The 15,129-nt window shown below is 39.0% G+C and overlaps 1 protein-coding gene across 7 annotated transcripts in view; it reads left to right on the top strand.

Moving 5' to 3' along the window:
- The window catches only part of ARMC8 (armadillo repeat containing 8), a 56,820-nt gene that overhangs the window by 38,332 nt on the left and 3,359 nt on the right, over nucleotides 1–15,129 (top strand). For 6 of the 7 annotated variants that reach the window (XR_014885436.1, XM_085232717.1, XM_085232714.1 and 3 more), the window contains 9 exons: nucleotides 2,366–2,426; nucleotides 3,462–3,662; nucleotides 6,120–6,215; nucleotides 7,905–7,987; nucleotides 8,291–8,372; nucleotides 10,712–10,798; nucleotides 11,170–11,262; nucleotides 11,749–11,898; nucleotides 13,749–13,844. Coding sequence is in view for 5 of the 7 variants with exons in the window: in XM_085232717.1 (XP_085088843.1) it covers nucleotides 2,366–2,426; nucleotides 3,462–3,662; nucleotides 6,120–6,215; nucleotides 7,905–7,987; nucleotides 8,291–8,372; nucleotides 10,712–10,798; nucleotides 11,170–11,262; nucleotides 11,749–11,898; nucleotides 13,749–13,844 (949 nt within the window). In the remaining 2 variants the exon portion in view is untranslated. Of the gene's footprint in view, nucleotides 1–2,365; nucleotides 2,427–3,461; nucleotides 3,663–6,119; nucleotides 6,216–7,904; nucleotides 7,988–8,290; nucleotides 8,373–10,711; nucleotides 10,799–11,169; nucleotides 11,263–11,748; nucleotides 11,899–12,506; nucleotides 12,670–13,748; nucleotides 13,845–15,129 lie in introns of those variants that run through there. The other variant, XR_014885437.1, reaches the window with a different exon arrangement.

Consider the following 15,129-nt stretch of genomic DNA (forward strand, 5'->3'; position numbering starts at 1 on the left):
CTGGGGCATTCAAGGCCTCAGTTTGGTGACAGTGTAGAGGCTTAAAAAATCTACTGGCTTTTCTTCTCTAAATCCATTCCCTGTTTGTATCCCTTAAAGTAAGTCTATATCTCACTTCATTTCTTCTAAGGTGGAGTAGTAGGTGGAATTGTAACAGGTCCTCTGTTCTTCTGGTTCTAAATTAAGACTTCACTTTTGATGTGCCAGCTTTTGTTAATTAATGTGGGATTCCTCTCTGGTTTATTGGTAGAGTCCTTAGAATGCAGAAGTAGTTTATTTTTGTGAATTTCTGAAGCCTTTTGCTAAATTAGTTTTAATCTGTACTGGTATACAGGGGTATCTTAGGAAGCTTCCTTTGCTTCTCAATTATTGAAGTAGACCTGGAGTGATTTGCACCTGTAAGCAGAACAGAAACCTTTTCTACTGAAATTAGCTGCTGCCATCTAAGCCAAGCCTATTTTATCTGTAGTACTTTAACTTACGTTGTGTTCGAAGTTGAACCAGTTTGTCCTGCAAACAGTACGTTAACAGGAACTAATGGCAGCTGCAAGACTAGTGTTCTTCTCCTGATTGTTCAGATATGAATATTAGTATTTCCAGCTGTAAGATACAAAGATTGGACAGAAAAGTTTATAAAATAATCTCTGTGCTGTCAAGTCATATATTTTTAAACTTTGAGACATAATGGCTAGAATCTCGTAATTCATGCATTTTTATTCATGGCCATCATTGGGAAGCACTTGGAACGGGTTCAGTGATGTTATTAAAGATGTGGGAACTCTGGGTACTTCTCAAAATCGTAGGAATGCAGTGTAACGTGTTGTTATTAAGGTTGGCGTATTATTACTGGGCAATTATGATTGACCCTATACTCAGTTTCAACCAGCCCAACAGAGAATTGAAATGTTGGTTTTAAATCACCCTCACCGAATTGAATATTTTTCTTTTTAACCTCCCAGTTGCAACGTGCTAAAAGCCAGTTACAGTGGCTTAGTTTGAAAGCTAAAACGAGATACTTGACTACTGCTGCACTGAGGCACTGAGTCTCCTAACCTATCGCCAAGCTTGAATGTTCCAGCAGGCGACACCAAGCTGGCAGGAAGCATCGATCTGCATGGGGGTAGGGAGGCCCCACAGAGTGATCTGGACAGGCTGGATATCTGGGCTGAGGCCAGTGGGATGAAGTTCTGCAGGACCAACTGCTGGGTCCTGCACTTTGGCCACAACAACCCCAGGCAGTGCTATGGGCATGGGGCTGAGTGGCTGGAAGACTGTGTAAAGGAAGAGGACCTGGGGGTGTTGGTTGATGCTTGGCTGAACATGAGCAGCAGTGTGTTCAGATGGCCAAAAAGGCCAATGGCACCCTGATTTGTATCAGAAATGGTGCAGCCAGCAGGAGCAGGGAGGTGATCATCCCCCTGTACTCAGCACCGGTAAGGCCGCAGCTCGAGTGCAGTGTTCAGATTTGGACCCCTCATTACAGTAAGGCATTGAGGCCCTGGAGCGTGTTTACAGAAGGGCAATGAAGCTGGGTCTGGAGCACAATACTTCTGAGGAGCATCTGAGGGAATGGGGATGAATTGATCTGGAGGAGCCTTAGGGGTGACCTTGTGGCTCTGCAACTACTGGAAGGGATGTTGTGAGGAGGTGGGGGTGGCCTCTTCTCTCATGTGTCTTCTCACTAGTGATAGAACTAGAGAAAATGGCCTCAAGTCGTACCAGGGGAGGTTCAGGTTGGATGTTAGGAAATACTGCTTCCCTGAGAGAGTGATTGGGCACTGGAATGGGCTGCCCAGGGAGGAGTCACCGACCCTGGAGGCATTCAAGAAACGCTTGAATGTTGTACTGAGGGATGTGGTTTAGTGGGAAATACTGGTGACAGGTGGACGGTTGGGCTGGGTGATCTTGGAGGTCTCTTCCAACCTTGGTGATTCTACGACTTAAGCTGTCAGGCTGTCAGCCTTGTCTTGACCTTCTCCTTATTGTTTCAAGTCCTTGCCTGTGCTGTGGGCAGTATAGGACAGATCTGCGCGTATTGCTGTTTTATCTTAATGAAGGTAGTTAACTTTGTTTTGTTAGTGTAAGAGATTTGTGCATCAGTCAATCCACTTGATTAGTCCTTTTTTTGACCTGTGTGGTGTGTGTATTGGTCAGCACTCCAGCAAGGTGTTCTGTGCTATAAATCTCCTTGTAAGTGAGCATGCTGTAGTTTGTTCATGTGCTCAACTCCATTAAACTCAAAGGTGTGGAAATCGACAGTACAACAAAGGGGAGTGCATTTCATTAGTGCATCTGGTTATTCTGCAGCATTTTAAGTGCTAACATCCAATGATAAGTGAATTTATGTTTTATTATGTTGTTACAGCCTTACTTCCATGTGCAGAGCTGGAGCAATACGGACAGATGACTCTTGCATCGTTCTTAAGGTGAGCTAGTTAGACAATTCTCTTTAAACAGCATTTTTACGAGGATCTATTCCTGTTTTTATTTGTCTAGTATAAAAAGTAACACAAAATCTGTTAAATAGATGATCTCAAAGCACCGTGTTCTAATGATATTAATTAAAAAAAAACAAACAAAAAATTGTTCCCTAACTGCCTTTAAACATTTATAGCAATATGGCTCTTTTAAGAATTTTTAAATAAAGAATCATACAAAATGTCCATATCCAGTAATAAATATTCCAAAGTTTGATACACAGCAGTGTGAGGTTTGTAATGATATAAGTAACATGGAAACAACGTTTCTACCTTGATCTCTGCGTGTGAAAAAGGCACTGTTTTGTATTTCAGTAGCAAGTTTCAGGAGGCTGTAGTCAAAATGCTTGCGCAGTGTATAAAAGGAGCCCATCAAAATCAGACCATTTCTCAAATTTCACAATAGTTTTGTAAGTTTGTCTGAAGATCAGTGCTTCATAATTTGGTTAGGGTAGAGGGAGCTGTCAGCAGTGTGTCAGGAACTGTCCCTAAGCCCAGTGTTCTGGTAATTCTGGGAAAAGGGCAGTTTCCTTATATGATGCTGCACTAAGAAAACATATTTCAGTGTTCATTGCAGTACAGTACACATTTACACTTTTTGTTAGTGGGAATTTCGTATCTACCATTCAAGGTAATTACAGATGAAAGCCCACATGTTGGCAGAGTCATATTTCCATCACTCCCATCTTTTTAAGCAGATATCCAAAATGGGATTCATTCCAGTATCATCAGTGTCAATAGCAACATCTGATCTAAACTTACGACTCTTTTTCACTGCATGAGAACTTGGTTGAAAGGAGCCTAACGTATACTCAGTAATGCCTGAACAATTTCTCTATAGTCTTTAAAATTCTTTTTGTCTGAAAATTCTATTTGTCTAAATAACATTACTGAAAATTGCTCTAGAATAGCTGTTTGAGTTTCTTTATGAATGTAGCTGTTCCAAACAGTGTATTTTATTTTTATTCTTTTTAAACTCATCAGACTCTGCCATGTTTGGTTCGAATGTGTAGCAAGGAGAGACTGCTGGAGGAGCGAGTAGAAGGAGCAGAAACTCTGGCCTATTTGATTGAAACAGATGTGGAGCTCCAGAGAATTGCCAGCATTACTGACCACCTCATTGTCATGCTTGCCGATTACTTCAAGTATCCCAGCTCAGTGAGTGCAATCACTGATATCAAAAGGGTATGTTCCCCTTCTGAATATTTGAAAAACAGTAACAAATGGGCTCAAGATGTTTCTTTATTCTATTTAACTCAGTCTTATGTCTGAGTTTGTCAATGGAAAGGTTGCCAGAAGTCCGCCCATGACCCTAATGTATGTAGTCCACAAGTCTTTGCTCATCAGCTGCTTTTTCTGGAGCATGTGATATCCAAACAAAGAACTTTGTGTATATTTGGGCTCTGCATCTTGTAAGAAGGATGCTGCTGTTCTGTGTGGAAAACAGGAAGGTGGTTTCTGGATAGTTTAACACAGCTTCTTCATAGGAGTTTAGTGACTTTTTCCAAGTATAGCAATGAAGTACCAGACTAGGGCATCTGTCATGTTGCTCACGTGCTGAGTTTACAAGGCTTATCTTCAGGAACCACTGCATTTCATCTTCATAAGAGATAATAGTCCATGTGATGTGGATGGTTTGAATTCATAGGTCAAGTTGTGGAAAATGTCAAGTTCAGAGATAGTTCTCTTCTGTTAAGCAGAAAAACCTGGAGTCTTGTATATCACTTCACATTATCTCCAGGTGTTATCTGCTCTTGGAAGAGGCTGGATAAACAGTGATCCAGTATACCTTGGAGGCTTATTTTCATAGGTATTTTAGGAGCTGTTCTGTTCCCAGCTTTGTATACACTTACCAAAGCACTAGTAGATCAGTCAATCTTGGAAGCAGAATTGTTCTTGACGTTCCCTGTAGGGAAGTATCATTTGTCAACTCCCTTTTTCTCTCATTCAGTCTTTAGAAAGTACCCCCAAAGAACTGGATTACAGAGCCTTTGTTTTTCTTTGAAACTATCCCAAGAGGTAGACACACCTCTCAAGGTTTTCACTAGATTGAATTGATTCTGAATGTACAGCTGCTTTGAAGTAGATGTAAAAATGCAAATTAAACATTAAAAAAAACTGTTGGTTGCACTTTAGATTTAAATAAGGAGAAGGAAGATTAGCATTTGATTGGGGAGCAATGAGCATTGGCAGTAGTATCAAAAACATGGCAAAGGTTCTGAACATGAGTTGAGTGATTACAGATATTATGACAGTGCTTGAAATGTTCAGAAAGTCTGTAAAAATAGTCATCTGGAAGGGCAGGGTGCTTATTTGGAGGAGAAGGAAAAAATGCTTTGAATTACACCCCAAAAGGTAAAAACTAGATAAGTGTGGACTTTTCAGAACAGATTACTTATCATTGTTAAAATATTTAAAATAAACGTAATACATTGTGCTCTGATGATGTATTTGTACCAGGGGAAACTATTCATATGGCTTAATTTTTGACAGTTCTCTTATACCAATAACTTGTTGCTTAATACTGACATTTTTCTGGCATTCTGAGTAGACTTAAAATTTTGCTTTGTTATGGGGAACCCCTTGGTACAGAGTTTGGAAGGGTGTCAATCATAGAGCAACTCTGCTTGGAAAGGACATGAAGGGTTTGTTTTGTTGGCTATTGAAAACTGCTAACAGTGGTGATTAAACAACTCAGTGCAAGCAGATCCAAAGTTCCCCAGGTGCATATATATTTTTTTTCACATCCAGTTAGAACCTCACATGTTTCAATCTGATTATTGTCTCTCCTCTTTCTGTGCACCTCTATAAATAGTCCAGCTTCATGTTCTTTGTATTCTTCTTGAGGTGAAGGCTGTTCTTATGTCTTTGCTCAGCCTTCTCTTCTCCTGGCTGACAACCAGGGTGTTCTCCATCTTCTCATCCAGGTCTGCTCTCCCAAAGTCAAGACTTTGTATGTACTCTTCATCTTGCCTTGCTCACACCTTGCAGGAGCTTGGATGCCACTATTATCCCTACAGCTAGTGTTGCCACTTGATTATCATACCCCAGCACAGTTTTTCCTGATTTGTGAGTCGTGTCCCATGGTGCATCATCCTGATTCACCTGTCTAAAATCTGTGTTGTTACCTTCCCAAAATATCTAGACAGTTAGCACTTTGATGTGTTGCCTTTACAACAGGAACTGGAAGTTAACGCTCTCCTTAAGCTCTAGGTCCTGTGGTTTAGGGGTAGGCTTCAGTTCTGTTGATAAATCTTTTGATTCTGTCCTAGTTTTTTCCACTTCTCCTAGCTTGTTCCTATAAGTTTCTGTTGAGTAAATAAGACTACTTTTTTGCTTTAATGTGATCTGGATGGAGCAGTAACATCTGAGAAGTGTTTTGGCATCAAATTGTTGTAAGCAGATATTATTTAAGTTGACTTATCTGTAGCTCAGCAGTGACATTTACCATACCCTCAAATTACTGTGTACAGATGATGAGTGTGGACATCAGCTGATGAAACAGCAGGCCGTTTGTATTTCTGGCTGCTCTGTGTATTGTAGACAAAACCCCAGGAAGCAGCTATTAGTTTATAGCAAATAAGGAAATACCAGCTGTAATTTTTAGTGTCTATGTTTGATATCTGTACTTTATTTAAATAGCTTGACCATGATTTGAAGCATGCCCACGAGCTGCGCCAGGCTGCTTTCAAGCTGTACGCTTCCCTTGGAGCAAACGATGAAGATATTCGAAAAAAGGTGAGCAAAACTGTTAGCAATGAGGCAGAGCTATAGCAGAAGGGCAGTGCAAGAGCTTGGATTTATGTTTTGCTCCTTCCACCTCTTTTTTTTTGTTTTGGTATAAGTTGAGGTGTGAAGGCTTGCTTTCTGTTATGTTAACACAGTCTTCTACAGTGTGCTTTCTTTGAGTGGAATTTGAAGAAAATTTGTCTTTCAGTAAAAGAATAGAAGAGTAAAGTTAGTTTGTGTGAATTTTTCATGGTGATGAACTAGATTTTCAGAATAAAGTCTTTCAACGTGCTGTGGTCCTTGCTACTCAAAATTGAATGGAATAGCACAGTAGAAATGGACCTATAAAGATTATCAATCCAACTGTTATCAATGCAGGGACATTGTTGTGGCATGTGGGTCTTTAAACATTTCTGAAACTTGTGTTTTGAGGGACAGAATTTGCCTCTGTTATAAAATAAATGTTTATACAGAAACAAACCTTGGACAATCTAATCATATTGTGGAACCAAGTCACAATTGATTCCATGATTCCAAAGTGACCAAGGGTTTGTGCTATGGGAGTGTTCGGTGTGAAGGAGAACAAATTCTACTCAAACAACAAAGAAAACATTGGCATTTAGGAGTAGTCATGTAGTTAAGAGTTTGAAATTTAGTGTGGAGTTGCCATGTCAAACTGAAATATCAGGCACAAGAGGCAGGAGAGTTTTGAGCTTATTTACTTACTAAAGGGGATAAATGGAAGAAAGGTATGGGCAGGTAGGAGGTGCGAAATCATTCAGTGAAAAGATAACAAGCAGGAGGATTTTTTCAGTGGGGAACCATTCAGAATCTCCAGATTTCACAGAATCATAGAATCATTTGAGTTGGAAGGGATCCCTAGAGGCCATCTAGCCCAACTCCCCTGCAACAGACAGGGACACCTACAGTTCCATCAGGTGCTCAGAGCCCCATCCAGCCTGACCTTGGGTGTTTCCAAGGATTGTAAAAAACTTCTTCCTTGTATCCAATCTAAATCTCCCCTCTCTTAATTTGAAACCATGTCCCCTTGTCCTACAACAGCAAACCCTACTGGAGATTCAATTCAAACCCATACATTTCTCTTTTTGTGCAGGATTAATTTCTTTAGTTAATAGCAAGGATCCCTTCTCTTACATTTCAAAGAATTGTCTTTTGTAAGTGATGGGATTGAACAGGGAAAAATTGATTTATTATATAAAGGCCATCTTTCACCATGGTATGAACTCCCTTTTATCCTAGTTTTAAATGCTTGTGCGGGCCATGTCTAAATATGGAAGATGAGCAGCTGTATCTTTTCCATATGGCTTTACAACATGTCTCTGATCTATAGTTTGTATATATTTTGTGCACTCATACATGCTGTCTTTCATTTTAGTATAACATTGAGTAATACATTCTATACATTATATATATCTTTTCTTAACGATTATTCAAGACATTTTGAAAGCAGCAGTGGAACAGAGGGTATAGATATCTTCCAAATCATGTGCAGATGCACACTTTATTCCACTTAATCTGACACTCTAAAGGGGCTTGCTATTTTAAGCTGTAGTTTTTGTACGATATTTAAAATATTGCAGACAGAAGAGAAAAAACAACAACAAAAAACCCAAAACAACAACCCCATAAATGTTCATATTATTTTATTCATATAATATTGATTACTTTTTGCTCTAGATCATTGAAACTGAAAATATGATGGACCGTATTGTTAATGGCTTATCTGAATCTAGTATCAAGGTGCGATTAGCTGCAGTCAGGTAGGATGCTTTTTTGTTTCATACAAACAATTTTTTTTTGTCAAAGTCTGATGTTGCACTTGCTAGAACTTCAGTTTTTCAAGAGCTGAAGTTAATCTGAAATCTTCTACTGTTGGAAAACTTGTTAGGGGGAGAAAATTATCCTGGACTAGCACAGTATTTTCTTTTGCTGTTTGCAAGCTATTAGTCATCACATTCTAGGTTGCATTATTATGTGCAAAAGCAATGTGTGTGTGTATGTGTAGAAGCATAAGTGTACCTCTGTGTACTTTTTTCACAGTGAATGTTTCTTTTCTGTTTTAGATGTTTGCACAGCTTGTCCCGTTCTGTTCAGCAGCTCAGGACAAGTTTTCAGGATCATGCTGTATGGAAACCTTTAATGAAGGTAAGTGGAGTCAAGTTGCAACCACACAAGTTTTCTGCTTGGTTATAATAACATGGAGGATATGGTGTATCTTTAATTTGCATGTGTTTCTGTAGAATCATAGCATATAGGACCTAGAAATCAAATTCTGTGCAAGGAGTGCTGTGGTCCATGCTTTGCTATTTTTTCATCTTTTTTTTTTCTGTGATCAATTAATAAAGCTACATTATCCCTAATATTTAGTCTTGTAGGACAGTAGGACTGTATATCCTTCAGTTCAGAGTAGATGGAACAGCTCAGGCTTGGTGTGTAAGTGCTACAAGAGAATTTAGGCCTGTTTTCTCCTGTAGTTCTCTAGTTCTCATTGCATATACTAAAACTGAAGTTGAAGAATTCAGCAAGACTTTTTAAAATACTTTTTTTTTTTTTTAAATAAAATGCAATTATCCACAAGATTAAAGTACATCAAAACGCACCTAATGTTTCTTGCCCTGTAACTAAGATTGTCACTAAGTGCAGATAAATAGACCAGTTTCTTAGTGTCAGTGTTTTTTAGCTCCTGAAAATGGGGAATGAGGCAATCCTGCAAGGAGCCTGAATGCTTAGGCAATGTAGACGCCCATGAAAATGATAAAGAAAAATGCCTGAAATGAGCCTGACTCTCTATTCAGAAGTACAGAGAAAGCCTCATCAGCAAAGTTGAACTGATGAATCTGATAGTGAGGCAGTTACATGAGCTGACTTGTCTTCAAGCTTCAGTCAAAGTACTGTAAGGAAGTAAAAGGTCAGGAGATCTTTCGGCTCTTTCTGGTGTACGGATGATTCTGTAGAAGAAGGATCCCTGTTGGACAGCCTTCTCAGGCCTGTATAAAGTCTCACTGACTTTCTCTGATCTGCTTAAGTTCTAATTCTCAAAAATAACGGGCTGTACAAAATTGATTTGCTGATCATCCTATTGGTCTTTTATGAGGCTTGTGTGAATTAGAAACCCTAAAGTGTGGGTCTACTTTGTACTGTAGTTTCACAATGGAAATGATAGAGCAATTATTTTCTGACAAGATATGCAATACTGTACCTGTTACCATGAAACACTGATTCTTGAGTACTATTTGTGAATTGTGAATCCATGGATTAATTAATCAGTCTTAATTGGCAAGTCAAGAGAAATTTGACCATGCAAGTTCTGCACAATCACAATGGCATAATTCTCTGGTCAATATTTGTGATTGTCATCTGAAAGGGCTTGGAAGGAATATCTAAATATCTATCTAAGAGGTTGCAAAAATCCCAAGTTGGAAACATCAGAACTTCTAGAAATGTCAAACTAAAGTGACAAGCTTGCTTGAAGAAGCACAACCAGTCTAGAAAGAGAGCTATGTGACAAAATTTTGCAAACACTGCTGCTGGCTGTTGCTCATTGTGGTTTTTATTAAATAAGCTGGAGTCAGGAATTCTGTCTGCTCATTCCAAAATGGCAGGAATTATTCTTAAGTGAAAAATAAAATAAATTTTAAATAAAGATAAATCAATTTTCAATCTAGCTTGATAATAACTACGTAAGTTTTTTCTCTCTTCCCTAGCATATATAGCTATATGGAAGAGGAAGGCTTACATCTACAGGGCACGTGTAAATGCACTTTTGTGCAAAACTCTGTAAATGGAGTAATTGTTAATGTTTGCTTGCTGCTCTGAAACAGATGTTGGTACAGACCACCCTCACTCGTTTCTCTTTCCTTGCTGGAAGAGCAGTTGCATCCTCCTTACCTTGCCAATCTCTTCCAGACCACACTGGGGGATGTTCTGTTTAAGGATGGCATGTGTGGGTCCCACCTGACATCCTGGTATACCTAAGAGAGTTTATCTTGTTTGAGGTTTCTCACTTTCCCAAAAGGACAAGTATGACAAAATTTGCTGTATTACATTGTGCTTTCCTCAAGGAACAGAAGTTTTGAGGAGACTCCTGGAGCTTCCTTTTTTTTTTTTTTTTTTTTGGTAAAGCATGGTAGAGGTGTTCTACAGGTCACAGCCTGTTCTCTGTTGAAAGAATGGCCACTGAGCAGAATTAGGTCCATGCTTTGCAGAATAGGGCTTTGTTCCCATTGATTTCTTCTAAAACCCACATGAAAGCTCTCAAATCTGACCTCTTTGAAACAACTTTGCATTGCTCCAGCTTGTCTTGTAGAGAAGTATCACACTGAATTGAATGAGAACTGTCTGAATCTGCACTACAAGCGTCAAAGTGTCTCCAAATGTGTAGCATAACAAAGTGCAGCATAATTCCAGGTATTCCATTTCACAGTGAGCCCTGCCTTACCCTACTAGTTGACAGAGATTCTTCTTTCTCCCCTTCATGACAACAGGTTTTGCAGAATGCTCCGAATGAAATTCTGATAGTAGCATCTTCTACGCTATGCAATCTTCTTCTAGAATTCTCACCAAGCAAAGAGGTTAGTTTGTCTGTTACCTCTGATTGTTTCTGGATAAAAGCTACCCTATGGAGTGGTTCAATAAGCGTTCCTGATGGGTATCAATTATGTGTTAATTATCATAGAGTTGTAATATTAGGCAGACTGAAATCACAGATTGCTTGCTAATAAGAAGTAAACCTGCTTACAGTGGTGTGACAGCTAAATATTGTTGAATAGTTAAATGTATTCTCTGAAGGGGAAAAGAAGTATAAATGAATTTTTTGACTTACAGAATAATGATTACCTAAAAAAAACTTGTGAGCACCAACAAAACAAACTTTAACTGGGGATATGATTGTCTTACAGAATTACTGCTTTTTTACTTTTTTGTTCCAACTTGTTCATTTTAGCCTATTTTGGAATCAGGAGCCATAGAACTTCTATGTAGTTTAACACAAAGTGAAAATCTTGCCTTGCGAGTGAACGGCATTTGGGCTTTAATGGTGAGTAAAACACTGATGGAATTCTGCTTGCAGTTGCACTTCTGAAGTAGTTTGTTAATGTGACTTAAGGAACTTGTGAGTTGTTACTAGAGATAGTGTAAGTGAAATCTGTTTTTTCATTCTGTCCCTTTAAAGATGGGAAGCATTGTCAGCCTGGAACCCTTCAACAGTTAGAAATGAATAAGAACCCTTTCAAATACCCATTTGGTTGTCTGGATCATTCAGGCAAATATTTGAGCAGTGTCAGTAGCATGATGGGGACAAATAAAAGTGGGAAATAACCAGGTCAGCAAAAAAACCCATAAACCTGTGTGGATATTGATTTACTGTATAACTATAAATACGATCTTATGGAGAATTTACAGTTCTTTGTAAGTTATAACAATTTTGGGATTAATTTAGCAAGGACATATATATGCTTGCAGATAACAGTCTATTTAAAGTAAAAACTAAAGCTTAAGGTTTAAAAAACATTGTCTTTTTCAGAATATGGCATTTCAAGCTGAACAGAAGATCAAATCAGACATCTTGCGAGGTCTGAGCACAGAGCAGTTATTCCAGTTACTTTCTGATTCCGATGTAAATGTTTTGATGAAAACTTTAGGATTGCTCAGGAATCTTCTGTCTACTCGTCCAGTAAGTAGAGCTGCAAACAGACTTTCTTCTGATCAAACATACAGATGATGCTAATTAATGATTACTTTTTTTTTTGACCAAACAAAGATTTTGGCTGAGAATACAAAATGGTTTTCATTTTATTGCTGTTTGATACATGGCTAAAATTGAGGGCTCTGCTTTCCATTTATCCCAGTATCTGTAAACAAAAGTTCAAACTAGCATCAGAAAAATTGGAAAGAATTCTGTACATCCACTGAAACTTGATAACTGTTACAAATAGAGAACTAGATAGTTGAACTTAATCAATTCCATGACATTTAACTTCCCACAATATTTTCCAAAAAATCTTTCAGTGAAACTTGTCCAGAATAGCAATGAGAGAGTTGCACTTGTGAGTCAGTATGTGGAGAGGTGCTTTGGTATCCTCTTTGGTGGAGGTATGCTCGATATTTCTTCTTTCTTGACACCTGAAATATTTCTGATCTTACCCAACTGTGTAGTGAATACAGATTTCTTGAATTTGACTGTGGGACTGTGCACTTGGGGAAAAAAAAAATGCATACGCTCATTTTACAAACTAAAATAAGATGGTTTGAAAATGTAAGCCCGTGAATTGTTTTTGACAGGGAGAAAGAGGTATTGGTGGAGGAAAAGAAAGGGGTAATCCCCTGTGAAGAACAGAGGGAAAACATGCAGCAAACATTTGGCAAGCCAGCATTTTTGTGGGGGAAAAATACCACGAAGCCTCTACTGTGCATTTATCACGTATTATGTTTCTACTATAAAAAGGTCACTGCAAAATATCTTCTGATATGTGTACTCGCTGAATCTCAATAAGCTTCATAGAGAATTTACGCTGTCTTAATGTGAAGATTTTCATGTGAAAAGAGCGACCTGTCATTCGTTAGATTCACCCTGAGCTCTGACAGCAAAGTCTCGTTATTTTAAGGTGTTATTTGTCTGATACTGTCCCAGCTTCACCTACTGTCTGTAGCACTTTAGAGGCAGAATCAGCCATTCTCATTCTGTACCCAAAACTTACTCCAACGTAACTCATCCAGCAGCTTTTGATTCAAGTTTCAGTGCTAGCAATTTTAAGAAATCCTACAAGAATCTCTTTGAGCTGGAACTTCTCATCAATAAAATTTGCAGTGTGTGCTGTGCACTGGTTATGTCTGGTGGCTGTTAACTGTCACTCCTGAGTTTTGCTATCAGTTCCTCCAGTAGATCTGGTTTCGCATTTTTTTTGCTGTTACTCTTTATGACCACTTTTATTCTTGTACAGGTGTTTGTAGTCCTTAGTCATACGACCTTTTTACCTGTAAGTCTCTGACCTTGAGACAGTTTTCCTAGACTATAAGTAATTTATGTATCTTATCTTTCTGAATCCTTTAAGGTTTTTTTAATTTAAATGAGGATGTCAAACCTGGTTGCAGTGTTCCAGTAAGTGTAGCAAAAGTTCCAGGTGAAAAAAAGCCACACTTTTTTTAGCCCTCTTTGATGTCCTTCTGTTATCAGAGGAGAGAAGGTGGTTCTTTCTAACTGCAGCATCATACTGAGAGCTTGCATTCAGCAGGATTTAGTCTTCAGACTATGGCCAAATAGGAACCCAGTGCTTTGTTTTCTACAGATTTCAGTGAAGTCAGAACCAAGGCCTATATCATGCTCTCTCAAACGTTTGAGAGAAACCAGGGTTCAAATGAAGAGGAATATGACCAAGTGTTTCTGCTGCTTTGTGTTTTGGGAGAGCTTGCTATGAGCTAGGAACTTTGTGCAATGTTGCTACTCTTTATTTAAAGTAATTCATGTAGGAATGCCACCTCTGTGTCTGGAAAATTACTTCTAACTATATTTCATTGCTTTGACAGCACATAGACCATATAATGAGTACTCATGGGAAGCAAATCATGCAAGCAGTGACCCTCATTTTGGAAGGGGAGCACAATATAGAAGTCAAAGAACAGGTATCCTTCCTTTTGTTTCAAGTTCTCATGGCAGAATACAGTTTGAGAAACATCTAAAAATGCTCACTGTTCTCATCATGTTAATTTTCTTGAGGATTATGATGTGCTGTAGCTATTTTACTGAGGTCTGTCCATTTAATAACTGCAGTACCTACAAGAAATTCCTCTTCAGTGCATTATTACAAACATGTTTGAATTGAATTCAGAATGCTTTTTCAATTTCACAAGTAGGAGAACACCGTGCATGAGATGTAAGGCAGTGGCACGGCAGAAAGGGGACAATGGGGACATGGGAGGAGAACGAAGCCAGTATTTCATGCTGGGAAAAGCTTCATGGTTATTTGCTTCTACAGCAGCTGTTGGAACAGTCAATAATAAAGAATAGTGTTACTGCTTGCTTTGCTGGCAGGAGAACATGTTCTGCTGGGAGCTGTGGCATCTCAGCTGTTCTGGGGGCTGTAGGAGCCAGCAGTGGTCACAGCAGAGGAGACAGTATCAGGGAGAAGAGCACGCTGGTGTAGCCCATGATAAGATCAGAAGAGGCATGCCCTCAAACATTACAGCTGGAAGAAATAAAACATACATGAGTAAAGGGAAATGGAGAGAGGAGATGGCCAACAGGGAAATGCATCTCTGGTTTTAGAGCAGCGTAAGGGTGCCAGCTTACAGAGATACTTCCTGTGAGGCTACCACAGCAAAAGTAAGAGGATGGATGGCAGAATTTTGGCTAATAATGAGAGATGAGGGCTCTCTTTAACTGTCTTCACACAGGGCACGTGGTGGTGAATAATGGGGGCATTGAGAAGCTGTGGGAGATTGCAGAGGATTCCTTTGGCTTAGAATGGATATTGGTGGTGAACAGCATGGCAAATGTCTGTAATCCCTAAATCCAGAGTGATCTAAATCTCTGCTCAGTGAAGAGTGGGCTGAAGTAAAGAGGTCTTTTGTGGCCATAAAAAATGCAAAATTAGCAGAAAAAATACCAACCCACACGCACACACAAAAAAAGGCTAAATATGTAGCAAGTTTAGTGAAACCATGGTTGTGAAACAGCTGAGGATTAAACAATTGTTTCTTTCTAAATTGCTTCTGATAAAGCTCTAGTAAGTGAAATGGCCTTTATTGCAACAGGAGATGATTTTGCCTGCCAACCTCTGAGAATTATTTTGGAGGAGAAAGTGCACCTCCTGGAAGAGGGCTGTTGTACTGAAGCTGAACGTAGGCTTTCAGTTTTGGGGCCTTAGTATACAGAGCGCTTCGCTTACCCTGCAATGAGATAAACAGG

This window comes from Meleagris gallopavo, chromosome 11, assembly GCF_905368555.1.
Source record: "Meleagris gallopavo chromosome 11, MGAL_WU_HG_1.1, whole genome shotgun sequence".
Taxonomy (NCBI): domain Eukaryota; kingdom Metazoa; phylum Chordata; class Aves; order Galliformes; family Phasianidae; genus Meleagris; species Meleagris gallopavo.